The sequence below is a fragment of the Cariama cristata genome, unplaced genomic scaffold (assembly GCF_000690535.1).
Source record: "Cariama cristata isolate BGI_N322 unplaced genomic scaffold, ASM69053v1 scaffold8851, whole genome shotgun sequence".
Classification (NCBI taxonomy): domain Eukaryota; kingdom Metazoa; phylum Chordata; class Aves; order Cariamiformes; family Cariamidae; genus Cariama; species Cariama cristata.
In genome coordinates this window covers 20,724-36,683 of record NW_009597510.1, presented here as the reverse complement: position 1 = coordinate 36,683, position 15,960 = coordinate 20,724, and the positions used below count along the sequence as shown (strand labels likewise).

Here is a 15,960-nt window from a genome sequence, read left to right as displayed (position 1 = left end):
TGTCATTAGGCAAGGATAAAGACATCTGGGGCTCTGGAGAGAGATCAGCCTCCCCCTCCTCCTCTTCCCCAAATTTGTTCTGGCTATTGCTATCCAACACAGTTGAGCTTTTTCAGATGAGATTGTGTGTTTTGACCAGTTTCCTGATGTTTTTCTCCTTATGAAATCGTCTGCCTCTTCAGCACCACTTCATTAGCGCGGTGCCCAGCCTCCATCTCTGCTTCCTCCCACATGTGCTCTGCACTTCACCACCTGCTTCCCAGCCATCCTGGGACATCAGCAGCTTTTAACCCCCAGCTCCTCCTCCTTTGCTCTTCTGCTTTCACTCATGTGTGAGGGCATGAGGAAATTATTCGTCTCATTGTGACATTACTGCTGATAAAAAGTAGTTGAAATGCTTTTGATTAGTCAGTAGGTATTTTTATTACAGTGCGTTTGTAGATACCATACGAATTTAATTTCTTTCAGTTTCTCTATACCATATGCAGACCACCTTTTGTTGCTCCATTTCAGCAAGTTTTTTATGCATATCTGTAAAGCTTAAACTGAATTTGCAGACTAATTTTTACAGATGTATACATATTTGTTCAGAATTGCAGAACCGGCTTGTCAAGGAGAAGTATAGATAGAAAAATGTAGCTCTTGTCTCTCTCCTGCTGCTACTTCTCATGTGTATACGCTGAAGTGTTCAGAAGAACAAGAGCGAAGTGAAATGTAAGTCCATCAAAGAAGCTGAGTTACTTGCGTGGAGAGTCTCTGAATGCTAAGAGCAGGATGACTGTGTCAGGTGAATCGGGAGAGAAGCAGGCAGACCCGGAGCTGGAAGACAGGCAGTGCGTGGGTGAAACGTCCTGGAAGGCGTCGGGGCGGGGGGTGTCTGGAGAGGGGAGACTTGGGGATGTAAGCAGCAGTCTGTTTCTTCTTGCTCCCGGTTGTGCTTGGGAAAGCAAGACCTGGAACAGCCTGTCTAAATGAAGTAAATCAGGTATGGTCTCTAATGTGGGTGGTTGTTTTTTTTTCTTTGAACTTGTAAGTTTTTATATAATAACTTACAGAATTTGTAAGTTTTAGGTTTGTTGTGGGTTTTGGGGTTCTGTTTGTTTGTTGGTTTTTTTCACAAGTGGCTTATATTAGATGTTGGAGTATTTACCTGCCACTGCAGTAGTCATCTCACTACACCTACTGGGGGAAAAGAAGCAGCAACTGAGTGCTGTCAGTATTATAGCAAATAGGATGTATTCATTGTTATATTAAACAGAAAGGTTGTTTTGGACTTTTTTCCACTCCAGCAGAAAGCTATGTGGGCTTTTCATAGCCATCTTGGTAGAAAAATCAGTAACTACATGAGTTTGGAGGACTGTGCCTGTACTGGGGCAGAACGCTTAAATCTAGGGTTCTTTTGTTCAGTATCTGGTCATCCAAACTAAATTTTCATGGCAAGGTGTAAAAGTTGTTGTGGTAGGAAATGTGTAGAGGTACTGAAATTATCTAGAAATAGGTTCTGTAGCATGCCGTGTGTTCTTCTCTTCAGCCATCTATACTAATACAGCAGATTTGCCAATTATCTGCGGTAAAGCAGCCTTTTTATTTTTTAAAGCAAGGCAATACTTTAATAGTTTAAAAGCCTTTTGTTGTGGTTACAAATTGAAAGTGTGTTGCTCTTTACAACAGTATTAAAAGCGGGGAGTTGAACCATTAAATTTTTTAGTTCTGAATTGGATTCATCTGTGTTTGAAATTCTTCCAGTTCAGTTCTGGTACAGGCCCAGTGTGTGCTGGAAATGGGCAGGCAGTGGTGATGGCCAACGGAGCGTGTTGTCAGCTGAAGAGATGGTTTATATCTCCCATTTCCCTGTGCTGGTTCCCTGCCCAAACCCAGACCTCCACTTACCTTTCCAGCATGGTCTTGTAACATCTCTCCAAATCCTTTCTGTTTGCCACATGGGACTGGTTTGCTGTCACGCTGCACCGGGAGGGATGTGAGTGGTGTTGCTGAGTGAGAAATGGGGGTAGGAAGGATACGGGAGGGATGGGGGCAAAGACACCTTACTGCCCTTCTCCCTCCTCTTCCTGATGTACGTAAAGCACTTGTCCTGCCTTGCAGTGCACTGGTGGGATTTCTGTACAGACACACGAAGGTGGGGTTTGGTGGGCACTTGAAGGGTTCTCCTGGCACGTATCGTGCTCCCTGTTCTCTGTCATGACAGAACTGGAATGAGCACTGTGGCCAGGATCCTCTTCTGAATTGTTCTATAGTCTCTGAACCCACTAGAGCGTACCTGGGGTATGCTTATCAGGCTCTTGTGTTCAACCTAGGGGTGGGAGAGCAGCATGGCTTCGTGGTATAGAAGTGGAAGCTCTTCAGCATGTACCTATCCATCACTGGAGAGGAAGGGGGTGAGGATGAGGAGGCTGCAAGGTGGTCTGATGCAGAGCCTACCAAGGAGAGACAGTTCCTGCGTTTAACAGGTCCCAGCGCAAACACATTAGGATTTGAGTCAAGTCTATTTCAAACTGATAGTCAGAAATGTTCAGTGGTTCTGTTCGGTTTGAGCTTAGCTGTGGAGGTGGCTCAGGTTCTTCTTCGAGAACAAAGAATGATTCAAACTAAATTTTGACTTGGTTGAATTCTGAGATAAAATTAAGCACTTATTGTGATACTGTGATGTTGGATCTTTAATTCCAAGATTGTGGTCCATGTTATTTTTTTATGAATGGTAGTGTGTCTTGAGCCCTGGATCACTTGTGTTGCATGCTATGGAGAGAAAACAGAAGCAGTGTACTTGGAGAATTAGCCAGCACTGTGTCTCTTCTCTATTCCTGTTGTTCTGTTTTCTCCATCTATTAGTCTTTCTTTTTACATTCCTAGACCCGACTACGTGAGAGCGAGTATTTGTACTCACTAGGAGGAGATGCTGTCCTTCCTTGCTCACGAGGGGATGAAAAGGAATATTCTGTCACTTAGTTCTGTAAATTCTACCAGTATTTTATGTCTCCCTTGAAACTCTCTTTTCAGAGTCACATAGTGACAAGAGAATTTTGGCTTTCCCCTTGAGGGTAATCTGCTACTCTTTGCAGTTGGGAGAAACTTGAAAACATGACCCAAATCAACCCAAACATGAAGGGAAACAAAAGAACAGCTCAAAATTAAAATGCTTCCAACATGTTATATGTGTCTCTTGTTGAAGGGGACTGAGCAGATCTGTGCAATTACCTGTCCCATTGTGTTTTATCTCCAAATTTTAAAAGGAACCTGAAATGAGCACTTCCCAGTTATGTAAACTGAAGGTACTTGTTGTGGACTAATCTGGACTCTTGTTTGGTCCAACGTGAAACATTTTACTTTGCTTTGGGGAAGCTTCTTTCTTGAACTATTCTTTTTAAGTAGTACTGCTGTAAATTGTAAATGAAAGCAGAATTCATAGGGGATTTGCAACTCATTTGCAGAAGGAGGAAAGGGAGAAGTGCTATCCCACCCTATTCTCTCATTTTCTTCTAGCTTATCCCATGAAGCACTGAAGAGGAAGCCAGGTGACAAGGACACGGTTCTCTTCCCGATTCAGTGCAGAGAATTAATGTGCATCTCTTTCTGCTTGACAGATTTCCTCGCCCCCTCAGGCACTTTAATTAGTTGTATAAAGTGGAGCATTTTCACCCAGAGGTGTTGGGAATAATCTGCTCCAGAGTACATGTAACCGCATTGCGTGGTACTCCCCAAAGAACTGGGTAACCTGAGTCGAAGTTCAGCATCTTCTAAAGCTTTATTAAGCACTTTCCTTCACCTCCTTTGTAAATAACTATTTTCTAATTTTCCTCAGAAACGTAGGATTTCTAGCCGGTGGACCTTTGAGGCTTATAAGAATCATTCTTCTGAAATACTTTTGCCCGAAAAAGTTGGAATGTAACAAGAAAGCTGACAGAGCAGGGAGCACCCTTCATTTTCCAACAGAATCCAAGTCTCCGCTATGGCAGAGAAAGACGTCTGAGACTGTCTGACAGTGTTAATTGTCACCGTTCTGTCAAAACTTATCTTAAATAATTATTGAACTGTTCCAAATAGCTATTGAACTATGTTCTTTGACCCATCGTAGAGGGAGCTTCTCCTCTACTTTGCCTGCGATATTTGGTTGGGTTTTTAATCGTATGTTATGTGTCTCAACATAGAGGGCACAGAACAGTTGCTGTGTTGCTTGCTGTGTAACAACCTTCATTCATTTGGACATTTGCAGTATTACCTGAGAAGTTTAGTTCTATTTTTGTATTTTCTCATTGGCAAACTATAGTTTGATGTCGAACTATAGTTTTTCTGATGTTTCAGCGAGAGCCTTCTGCAAAGAAGGCAGCACTGCCCTAATTCTAAATTTCTTAATTGTATTAATTAATTAATCTTCAGAGATGTAGGCAAATGTGATCTGTTGATGAGGCATTAAGAAATTTCTTTCTATAAAGAGCAGTAGGTTGGATGGGTGTATGCGTGTGAGTGCTTGTATGTACGTACATAAATGCTCTGATTAGACAGCCTTTCCTTTAACAACCACAATCACAAATTTTTAAAGACCAAAAAGAAACATTTTGAAGTTTTGCCATGATGTAATTTAGAGTTGTTACTGATCACCTTTTTTCCTTGAGCCCAGCTCTCCTTGCATTCTAGTTGTGAAGCTAGTATTGATAGTTGGTAATCTGCGGTCGCTCCACTTTACCTGCTTCTCTTGGTAGACTTGATGTTACATTCAGTAAATGGGAATAAAATGAGCAAAGTTGATGGGCTTGTACACAGATTGTGTAAACAGGATGAGAATCAGTTTGGGAGCTGTAAATGGTGGTTGGGTTTTAAGATGCTTTTTGTTTCTTCCTCCCTTCTGCTGCAGCTACCTCTTTTCAGATGTTTTGGGATGAATAATAGCCTTCTTTTCCAGATATACATCAGGAGAAGTGAGGTTGTGGGACACTCGCACCTGGGACTACACAGCCCCCATCCTGGAACCAATGCACGGTCCTGGTGATGCTGGACCTCAGCCACATGTCTCCTTTGTGAGGATAAACAGCTCTCTGGCTGTAGCAGCTTATGAGGATGGTAAGTAACCACAACTCTCCTCCCTATTAAAAAAAAAAAAAAAAAGCTTTACAAAAATGAAGCAGCTGTGCTCAGCTTTTTGTGTGTCTGTAATCCTGTATATACACACACACGCACACACTTGCTTTTATGTGAGAAAGTTGGCCAATAACCCTAAATGCATTAGGAGGCACTGGAACATAGCACCCATTAAAACTGATGTTTAATTCCTACTGGAACTGCTAGACAAAGCTTGAGTGCCAGGCTGTAGTCCAGCCAAACTATCTTAAGCAAATAACTTGTTTTGCTATAAAAATATTAAATATTCTTCCACTAGCCTTTTCCTCTGTCCAAAACCCCCTTGGGGTGCTATGAAGCTTTGTTATGGGAATACTGGTAAACTTGCATGTCTGATTAATCTGCGTCCTCTCTTGCTCTTGGCATAGCGTATAGATGCACATTTTCTTAACTGAAGTATTGGTTTGCAACGGTGGGTTATTACATACTTTGTTGTAGACAAATAAAAACTGTGACCTAATATTTAATGAAACCATAATAAAATCCTGGTTGTATGCATTGTTTTAAATATACTTAGATGTTTATATAATGGGCAACAAGAACCAGAGACCAACGATACATCTACTGGACGTGGGAACAGCAATTAAAAAAAGTCAGGTTTGGGCAACGCCAGCCAGTTGGGATCCTAGGCTGAGCTGCTGAGGCAGAACTCAACTCCTATCATCTTTCTTTAAAATGTACGGTTTGACACTGAAAAACCTCTCCTCGGGCATGAATAAAGAGTATTTTTAAAGTTAGGGAGCTTTGTACACATATTGTCTCTGATCCTGGCATTTCTGCATGTGAAAACAAAATCGAAGATGCATAATCCAAGCAACATCTCTATTCCATGTATTTTATTTTAGGAGTAAATTAAATGCTTTGTATGTGCAAACAACTGTTTTAAGGTGATTAACATCCTTAGCTGTTTTTCTAGCGTGGATCATGCTTAGAACAGTTTTCTGTGGCTAAAAACTGTTGATAGGGAACGTTTTCTGACAACAGCGAGTCTGGTATTACAAAATACTCATTACTGTTATTTACCCAAGCCATAGGAAGTTGTAACACAATGATAGTGCAAGTGTTGGCTCTTTTTGTCCAGTGTGCCGAACAAGGACTAGCAGAGAGTCTTTTGTTTGTTTTCTAGTCTCCCACTGACTAATCTAATAATTTGTCTAGGGTTTTTTTTTTTCTGACGTATTCCTTGTTGTCAGTCCTGTGTGTGCTGTGACTAAACTACTTTGCATAAAGCTCGGCATCTTTTATTTGTTTGGGTAGAAATTTTAATGGGCTCTGTGATATGACAGTTACTCTGATTTGAGAAGCCTGGTCAGAATAGATTAGTTTCTATGTGAATAGGGAGTTATAAAGACTGGCTTTTAGAAATGTTTACTAACTGGAATCTGAAAGCGTATATTTACAGTTTGGTGGAGAGTATTATTTTAAACTTGGGGAGGGAGAGGACTACTTTGAAGATAATGTGTTTGACTGTTCTTTGTTGTACTTTTCCAGCTCCTTTTTCTCTTTGTTTGTAAGTTTGACTAACACAGAGAAACCATCTGCTAGTGTTGGAGGTGGTGCTGTCAGGCAAAGAGTCTAGACTTCTCTGTCGAATCCCTGGCTAGCAGACTCGTTCAGATAACATCAGTTTCTCCCAGTTCAACAGAGCTCACGCAGCGATGTCCTTGGCATCCGATCACAGGGAAGAACTAACAGGCAGATTCTGCTTGTGCCGTGCCTGCCTTGCAGCGCTGTTTTGCTGGTTCGGTGGTAGCAAACGCTTCGCAAGGCATATGAAATATAGCGAGGAGAAAGACTTGTCTTGCTGGGATGCCTGCATCCAGAGTGAATTGTAACTCCATGATGGCACTGAAGAAAAATTGAATTGTGATTTCTGGTGAATGTTTCCGACGGTGTCAGCCTCTGAGAAACAAGCTGCAAGGAGAGGTAAATGAGGGAAAAATGTATGGGGAGAAAATGAAGTTCCCTCCGCCCATGCCAATGCTCAGTGGGGGCACTGTGTGTACACCTGGGGCAACGGGACTTGGCAACTTGATCCACAGTTGTGATTTTTGAATTCCAACCCACTGGCCTCATATTTCTTCTGCCTTGTTTCCTATTGTCAGCACTGGCAGTCCTCCAGTTTGATTTTACCACTAATTGTGTTGCACGTTACCGAACTGAAATGAATCAAATCAAAATGCTTTTCCTGGAGCATTAGATAAAGCAGGCGAGGGTTCTGGGTAATGAGCAGATGCTGCTAATGCAGGGACAGTAGAGGCCTTGCCAGGACTCCATCTGCTCCATGCTTGCCTGGCTTTGGCCATGAGCCACAGCTTTTGGGAAACAGCAGTCTACTTCAGCCATCGCTCCCCCCCAGCCCTCCGGTGTCTCATAGTTTGACTTGAAAACAATGTGCTGCAACAAGAGAACATACTTTTTTTTTTTCTTTTTTTCTTTTTTTTTTTTTTAAATGCTGTACTTGATACTCATGTAGGCCTGGCAGGGAGACGCTGCGCTGCTTTGCGACCTGTTGGGAGGAGTTAGTGATACTTCGCAAGTTGCAGAGTAGCAATGTGGAGCAAAGGAGGGTGATTTCTGCAGGGATTAGAAGTGCTCCTGCTTGTTGGCAGGCTCCGGGAAGGGAATTTTGGCAGCACTAGTTTCTGGGACTGGAAATCTGTCTTGTCCGTTCTGATGTCCTTAAAGTTGCTTGTGGGTATTGTCCCTTCTGTACCCTCTTTGCAAGGACAGAAGTGGAGTAATGTGTTTGGTGCCTTCCCCTAAGTGCCAGGACGTGCTGTAAGATAGCAAGAGCAGGGAAGCAGGCTGGCTCAAATAAAGGAAAAAGTTTTTGAAGAAAACCGCATGTAGCAGGCAGTAGTATATTCCCATCAGATATGTACAGGTGGCTGTGGATGCAAAACTCTTGGTTTGGGTAAATGACGTGTGATCTCACATCACCGTCAGGGAAGTCTGCCTCTTGAGTCCCCAAGCTAGGAATGAAGTGGCAGATAGAAGTGGCAGCACTGTGACTCACAAACAGGAAAAACATCATGTTGATGATGATGTGAATTAAGCAGCTTCTGGCCTTCCCACGCAATTCTGTTTAGAAGCTGAAGCGAGTGAACGTGAAGACCATGAGTGTGTCCAGATTCCCTGCTCTGGCATCTATAAAATTCTGTCTTGGCTTTTTAATTTTTTTGCAGATAATGCACACACAGATTGCTTTACATCTTTTCTAAAGCTGACAGCAACTACTGGCCGTATCATCTTAACATGGAAGAGGTGATGTAATGGGTCGTTAGGATCTTCCACACCCAAAGCCCAGCCCTCCCTCCACTTAGCCCAAGGGTTAGCAGGTAGGACCAGCAGGCAGCTGTCCTCTGCCTTGGCTCGCTCTTAGAAGGAGCTGTGACGTGCTGTATTACGCTAGCGAACGCAGCCAGTATATTTACAAATGAGATTTACCATTTTTTTGCCTCTGTGTTTATGCTGCCTTTCCGTGTTACAAGATGACAGTATTTTATAGGAAAAGAGGTGGGGTTTTTTTGGTGGCAGAAGTGTTGCCTTTTATACCGGAGAGAAACCTATATGAAACCAGATGTAAAAACCAGCTGCTTTTGCAGGATCTCTTTTGTACTTCCGGCTGCAGAGAGAGGAAGGTACTAGAGACAGGCACCGTTAATGGAGAGCAGCTTCCAGCCATTCCCCTTGGATATCGCGAGATGCGTAAGACTGGCTGATGCTTACTGTCGTTGGAGCACAGTCAGGATCGGCAGTGCACTGTGCACAGCGTAACACACAATAGTCTCATCGTTAAATGTTTTGTCCAAATACCTTCCAATATAGAGTGAATTGCAATAAATCGACCTTTCATCAGGCCACGTTTCAACAATACATGGGGTCTGAAGTTACAAACCTGAATTCTTTGTACAATCTGGGTTGAGGTGATAAACAAGAAGACTGGTACAATGATTGTAGTGTCAAGTGTCAGCAATTATACTATCTTCATCAGCTTCTTGCACTTAACTCGGTTCCTTGAGCCAAGATTAAATATAAGCAAACTGTAAAGTCTAAATTGGTTTGAGGAGTTATTATTAGAGTTCAATTGGAATAATCACAATTGTGCTGGAGATTTTTGCATGCTGTGAAAGTATTGCTTATAATTTTGATTTAATGACTTCCTAACACTTTTAAGATTACAATGTTCAAAGAAAAAAGATACTGTATGCTTGCCACCTTAACTTCACCTTAGCAAAGAGATTGCTTTGGAAATGAAATACTGGTCACTGCTGGAGGCAGGAAGATAGACTATGTAGAGTAGTGATCTCATCTGCACTGGTAAATCTTACACCTAATTTTTTTTTTACGTTGCCATGCCAATAACTTTAACTGTAATGATGGCTTTTTTTTTTCTCTTACACAAACATGATTGAGTATTGCAAAGGCTTGCAAGCTAATAAATACATTTTGCTGTTTCTGCAATAGAGTATGGAATATTCTGAGTAGTACTTTTAGACCTAGTAGTAGCTTTAGCTGTTGATAAATACAGTGGAGTGTTTGCTTTTTCTCTGTAAAACTTGATAATGTTTTCCCGCTGTCGTGCATGAACGCATACACCTGTTTGACAGTAGTGCATTTCTGCAGAAGGTCCGCGCATGCAGTGATTGAAAGTACTGACTGGTGGGAAGTAACAGGGGACAGAGGATGTACGTACGGAATCATACACTCTTTTGGAGGAGGGGAGGAACAAGAGGGACAAGCGATACTTTTGCAAACAAATAGTTGTTCATCGTAATGAAAGAAAATGGTGTTTCTCTTGCTCCTTGTGTTCCTTTTGAATTCTCCTTTTTACTCCTTATATTGTGCTCCTTCGTTAAACAGGTGTTAACTTGTGATCTTACAAGTCACTTGTTTGGGTTTTTTTATGTTACCAGGGATGTTTTCACACCATATTGTGCATCAGGTGTTGCACACACTGTGTTTGCCTGATGAAATTTTTAGATGTTTTGGACAGTTTGCTATTGAACATCTGGTAAAAAAAAAAAAGTACCTGTCTCAAGCTAATTGTACTATTGCGTGAGCCATTTTCGCTGTCTTCTGTTTTTGTGATGTTTGAGATGCAATAATAATAGTGGCTTTGTTGTCCAAATTTGGAAAGCAGAACTCTGAATTCTGGGTTTCCCAGTTTGCTCACATGGTCCAAAGAGGATTCTTTGGCTTCAGTATTTTTCAGAGTTTTGCAGAACTTTCATATGTTCATAGACTCTGTTAAAAACAGTGAAATGCTCATCACGCAGATATGTAAACAGAAGACTTCACTGAAACCAAATCAGCTTCGTTATTCCCCCTCACAAAAGTGGTCTTTAATTGGGATAAATGTTCCGCAAAAAAAAAGTTGAAAATACTCCTGCCCGAAGGAGCTTGGCAGCAGTATTCATCGTCTGATGAATAGTTGTAACGTCCATGATCTGATACCACTACAATCTTTTATCATCAATGTTTGCTTGCTTAAATCAGCTGTGCTGGAGATGCTACCCGTTCCTTTTGGTTTAGTTTGGAGCCACGGCCTCGCTGGGAAGGCACAGAAGTGCCGCTGCTAGGTCTTCACGTGGGGCAGACCAGGCTGCAAAGGGAATTGTAGCCTGGGCTGTCCATTTGTGTTTGTTAACTTGTTTTAAGCGTAAGTGTGTGTGATGCGAGCTAGCATTCTGTTTTTCAAAACCAGTTCAGCAGTTATTTACCTTTCAAGCAATTAACATAATTACCATTATGCTAAGAAGTAATTTTGGGAAGTTCTGCTCTAAGCCCTTATGACTCCATTGGGACAATTTTAGTCGGGACTTATCTTTTTGATGGAAGCCTAATTGCAGTTTTGGCTTTGTGTAAACAAACAGAGGCGGCTAATTGTTTAGGCAAATAGCAGATTAATTTAAATATGCATCCCTAATAAAACAAAAATGGTCCCCATTATGGTACTCATTCCCATGGTGAGGAATATAAATATTCAGTGGGAGTGCCATTAGACAGGGATCTTAAGGATTATCTGCATTATTTCACATTGGTAGCACTTTCCAGATACCAAATAATCTTTACAAAAGCAAACATAAATCAATTTAAACTCATTTAGATACCATTTCACTATGTGCAGTTTCATTACCACACTCTTGCTTCACCTCCTTTGGGACACAGGAGGAGTGTTTGCAAACTGGCATTGGTGCCCGTCCACAGCTGTCTGTCAGAGCTTTTATGTCTCCTTTTGAAGGAATAGCTACCATTAATCATTTCATCATTAATGGCCGTGCTCAAGTAGAAGGAAGGCTTCTCCAGCCCTGTCTATCGTGTCTGAAGATTGCTTCTCTGTTAATTCAGTGCAAAGGTGGCCCAGAAGTCTCCAATTCTGTCTGGCCCTTCTGTTCTGTAATACGCTCCTGATTGCTTCAGGTTGCTGTTATTCAGATTATTGCTTTAATGTGCCATGCTTTTAAACAGAGTGTCGGTGATCTACGCCGAGAAAAAATGCAATTGCAAATGTATTGTCTTTTTGACTTCTTACGCTCCTGTATTCGTTGGGATTTGTATTCTTTAGCTTTCTGAACTCTTCTGCATTTTCTGTTTTTCCAGAGCATCAGGATTAGGAGCTTTGCTGCTGGTTCTACACTGTTAAGAATGGTATTGAAATCCCTGACCTGATTGCTGTGTGTGCAGAGCTTCACATTCTTCACTTTAAAACTTTCCTGTGTGCAGCAGAGTGACTTAAATTTGGATGTGGGTTCTTCCTCACTGTGTTTTGTGGTGATTGAGGGCAAGGGTGTAGTAAAACAGGAATTGAGGTATCTATTTAAGTCTCATCTTCTCCAAACATGGAAATGTGAGAGAAGTCAAGCCGTCTTCCCCAAGGTGGATACCAGTGTTGCTTGAATGTCAAAAACCAGGAATTACTTAGAGAGCAACAGACCCTCCAATGCCAGAGCACGTAATTTCGGAAAATTTCCCCTGAAGCTGTTATGTGGTGCTACGCAGCATCCTGAAGTTCGGGTTTCCTGCCCTGCAGTCTCTTTTCTGTATATTAACTTTTTCCATTAGAACACTTTTAAGCTTACGTCTTTAAATGATCTTTTAAAGTTTTGTTAAATTCTAAGATAACACATAGTGATTACTTTAATTTTTTTGTATACAGGAACCGTTAGCATTTGGAACCTGATGTTCGGGCGGGAGCCAATCCATCGTTACCAGCACAATCAGAGGATACAGGCTTTGGCTCTTGGTTCAGAGGGTGCGACGGTAGCAACGGCATCTGGCTTCGAGGTCAAAGTGGAAAGCCCTAATGACAGAGGATTCTGGCAAACTACGCAAACATTTGAAATCCAGAAATTGGTGAGTCTCCAGGCTACTCAGCTTCATTCCAGGAGCTCCCGATCCACCAATTATTTTAGGTACAATTAGGAGGGATCTCATAAAAATCTTACAAGAGTGTTGCCTGAACTAGATAACAGCATTATCAGCTAGAGGCTGTGATTTTGAAGCAGGTTAATGGATGAGCCTTTCGTCACTGAAGAGCAAGGGTGAAATGCTGGCTTAAGCTACAAGTGAAAATGAATAGAAGTCCATATGGTGCAGGAAGTTGGCTGTTTTTAATTATTTTTTTGTCAACATTAAACTAAGTTGGCTCATTTTGTAAATCAGTTTTCTCGCATAGAATTGGAGCTAAAACTCAAGGTCTCATTCCAGATCAACGCTATCTGATTAATTCTGAGGCAGGATATTGCAGGCGAGCTAATAGTATCACTTGTGAAGCTGTAACTAGTCGTGCAGCTTCTTTAGGTTGCACCTTCTGTTACTGAAGTTTTGAGACTATTTTAATTAAAATTCAAAAGCTGTCCTGTTCTCTGAAGTTTTTTATTAGGTCTCAGAGTATCAACAGTTTTTTGAAAGGGGAAGGAAGTGCATAGGAATAAATTGAGTCTTGCAGCTTCTCTCCTTTTGCAGGAAGCTGACTGCACCACTAGTGGGTATGAAGTTGTGATTTAAACCACTCCTGATTAATCTCCTCTTTCAAAGCTAAGTCAGTCTTACGATACTTAAATAAACAAAATCCCCAAACATCTTAAGAGGTTTCCCAGTAAAAATGTTGAAACGCTGCCACACGCTCCATTGTAGTTGGATCCATTTTACGCTTGCATCTTGCTTGCTGTGAAATGTCAGTGTGCCACATGTGCCACAGACACTCAGGACACCACACTCTCTGCTGAGGTTGGGTTAGAAGTCAGCTGTGCTGTTAAGGAGTTTAAACCCTTCCTGTGGTCAGACTTTTCAGCAGCATCTTAACCATTTACTGAAATGGGAAGAGCAACATCACTCTGGTCTTGTGACAGAAGATGGGGGAGCTGGTATTTGGGCTGTCCTAGAGTCACGTGATGACTTTTCTGTTAATTTAGGGTGTACATACGTGACAGCAGGGTAAGCACCAACTATTCCGTGATATTTGCATGAATGTGTTGGCTCTTCTGGAGCACCATGTTCACATTCTAGCCATGTTATTTGCTTTGTGTGCTTTAACCTTATGGCTTTCTGTCCTTCATCTGAATGAGTCCATTAAGTCCTGCTCCTTTCTTTGATGTGACAATTTGGTGTGTTCTCTTGTAATGTGTTCTGATTACTTTTTAAATGAGCTCATTCTAAAGACTATGAGCTAGATTTCATCATAGGAGCTAAACCTGCAAAAGTTCAGAAATAAAATTGATATTTGGTCTTTGTCTGAAATGAATCCTTAATTGGGATTAATTTAAGTTAGCCAATAACCACACATCAGTAGTTTGTTCAGTTTAACGTGTGGCAGTAGCGATGTAAAAGAATTTTGGGCTGTAATAAAAATAAAAAGTCTTCTCTTTTTAGGTCAACTTCCTTAATCTGGTTCCAGATGTTATGGGGAGTCCAGTGACAATAGCAGCTGCAGAAGACATTGTCTATCTCCTGAAAGCAGAAGATCCTGGCAAAATTCTCCATTCTGTCTACGGTCAGCCTGTCACATGTCTGGATGTGTCTGCTCATGAGGCAGCCTTTGGGGTCAAAACCTTTGGCTGGTTATTGAATGAGCCCAACCAGGTACTTAATTCTTTTTCGGTAAGATTTTTCCATCTTCATAATTAATAAAGGAAAAAAGAGTTTGTGCTACTGACCATTTCCTTCCCTGCTATTCAGCTTTTGACAGTAGAGGGAAGACATTCTTTTAATGCAATAAATAATCTGATGCTTCTATTAGTGGTCTTCTAGTGGGCTGAAGTAAGGGATTATTGTTCAGCTGACTGGATTCACTGTAAATACTTTGCATTCTCTGCTCCTCAGCGAGTCCCAGCTCATTTGGCTGTATGCTGCATCAGTGGCCCTCTAGGGGGAACTCGTCTCAAAAAAAAAAAAAAAAAAAACACCACACCAAAAAACTAAAAACCCCAATAAAAAACCCCTACCCCAAAAAGCCAAAACATCCTCAGCCTTTCTGATGGGGGCATCCTGAGCAGCGTGTCAAGCCTTGTACGTGCAAATGTGCTGTCTTGGGAGGATGCTTCTTTTTTTTGTGCACTTGAGTATTTGAACTAAGTTATTTCCAATTTGGTGAGGATGGTGTGACTTGTATTAAGGAAGCAAAATGATAATCGCAGGTTTAAAGCCCCCCATGACACAGACTGCTGCTTTTATTAGCACATCTTAGCAATGGCAGGGTAGATCAAAACCAGATGGTTTTTGTAACCCTATTGAAGACTCAAGGCTGAGGCATGCTTCTAACGCAGCTTTTTTCAAACTTCTCTGCTTGCTTGCAGGAGAGGCTCTTTTTGGCTTGGAGACCTAAATAGGTAGTGTAAACAATTGTATTTTGGGGGGGCTCAGAATCCTGCCTGAGATCCCAGGTAGCTGGTGGCAGCAGCCTGCTCCTGGACACAGCCCCACTCCAGGGCAGGGACCAAGCTACAGAACAACCTGTTTCCAGATGCCTTAAGAAGAGTTTTTGTCCCTTTCCTGCATCTTGCCTAACTTTTCCACTCCCTAATTTCATTCCATTTTTTGTGGTTATACTTCAGGCATGTGATGGGCTATCAGCAGTGAGGGAAGGAGAGTGCTTCAGGTAGGTGGAGAGAGAAGCAGGAGGTGAGCACCCAGGTGAAAGGAGCTGTGGTCTGTGGCATTAAAATGCAGCATTTTCTTTGGCAAGTGACTGGAACAGGAAAGCTTTATTTAGGACTGCCTCTGTGTTAGGAATAAATGTGTCCAGCTGCATCTAATTTCCCCATAAAATTCACGTTCGCTAGGGAAATGCTGAGGCCACCATAAATACCTCTAGGGTTGAGAGATGCTGCGAGGCCATGCTGTCTTTATTAATTCCTTTGCTCTCCTAATCCAATTCTTTTACCTACAGAGGTAGGAGGTTAGAAGGTAAAATTGCCTCATTCAGGGGCATTACACCGGTGATCGCCTTTGTGCCTCGTAAAGGAATAGAGAAATCTACTTAGGCCCCCGAGCGTCACTCTGTAAAGCCGGACATATTCCTAATTTAGTTCTGAACTATTTGGCATTTGATGGCAGATTGTATTAAGCAGTGCATCAGCGCGCATCCTAATCAGGGAGATGGGACTGAAGTCTTCCAGACGGCTGGGGTGTGTTTGACAAGGACGCTTGCTTGGCATTGCCGCACCAGCTGACATCACGCCGGAAATTAATTACTAATGTCTATTATGATAATTACTCTCCTTGCGCAGACGTGAAGGGACTTCACATTGGGTGATTACACTGGTCACAAGTTGACGATCTGTCTTAGGAGAGCTTTCGGTCTTAGAAACGTAGTGATGAAGAATG

General features: G+C 41.9%; 1 protein-coding gene across 1 annotated transcript in view; it reads left to right on the top strand.

Annotated features, from left to right (window-relative positions):
- The window catches only part of FBXW8 (F-box and WD repeat domain containing 8), a gene marked incomplete at its 5' end in the record, with an annotated part of 48,373 nt that overhangs the window by 17,271 nt on the left and 15,142 nt on the right, over positions 1 to 15,960 (top strand). Inside the window, 3 exon segments of the mRNA XM_009708913.1 lie at positions 4,916 to 5,073; positions 12,293 to 12,489; positions 14,008 to 14,217. Of these exon segments, the coding sequence (XP_009707215.1) occupies positions 4,916 to 5,073; positions 12,293 to 12,489; positions 14,008 to 14,217 (565 nt within the window).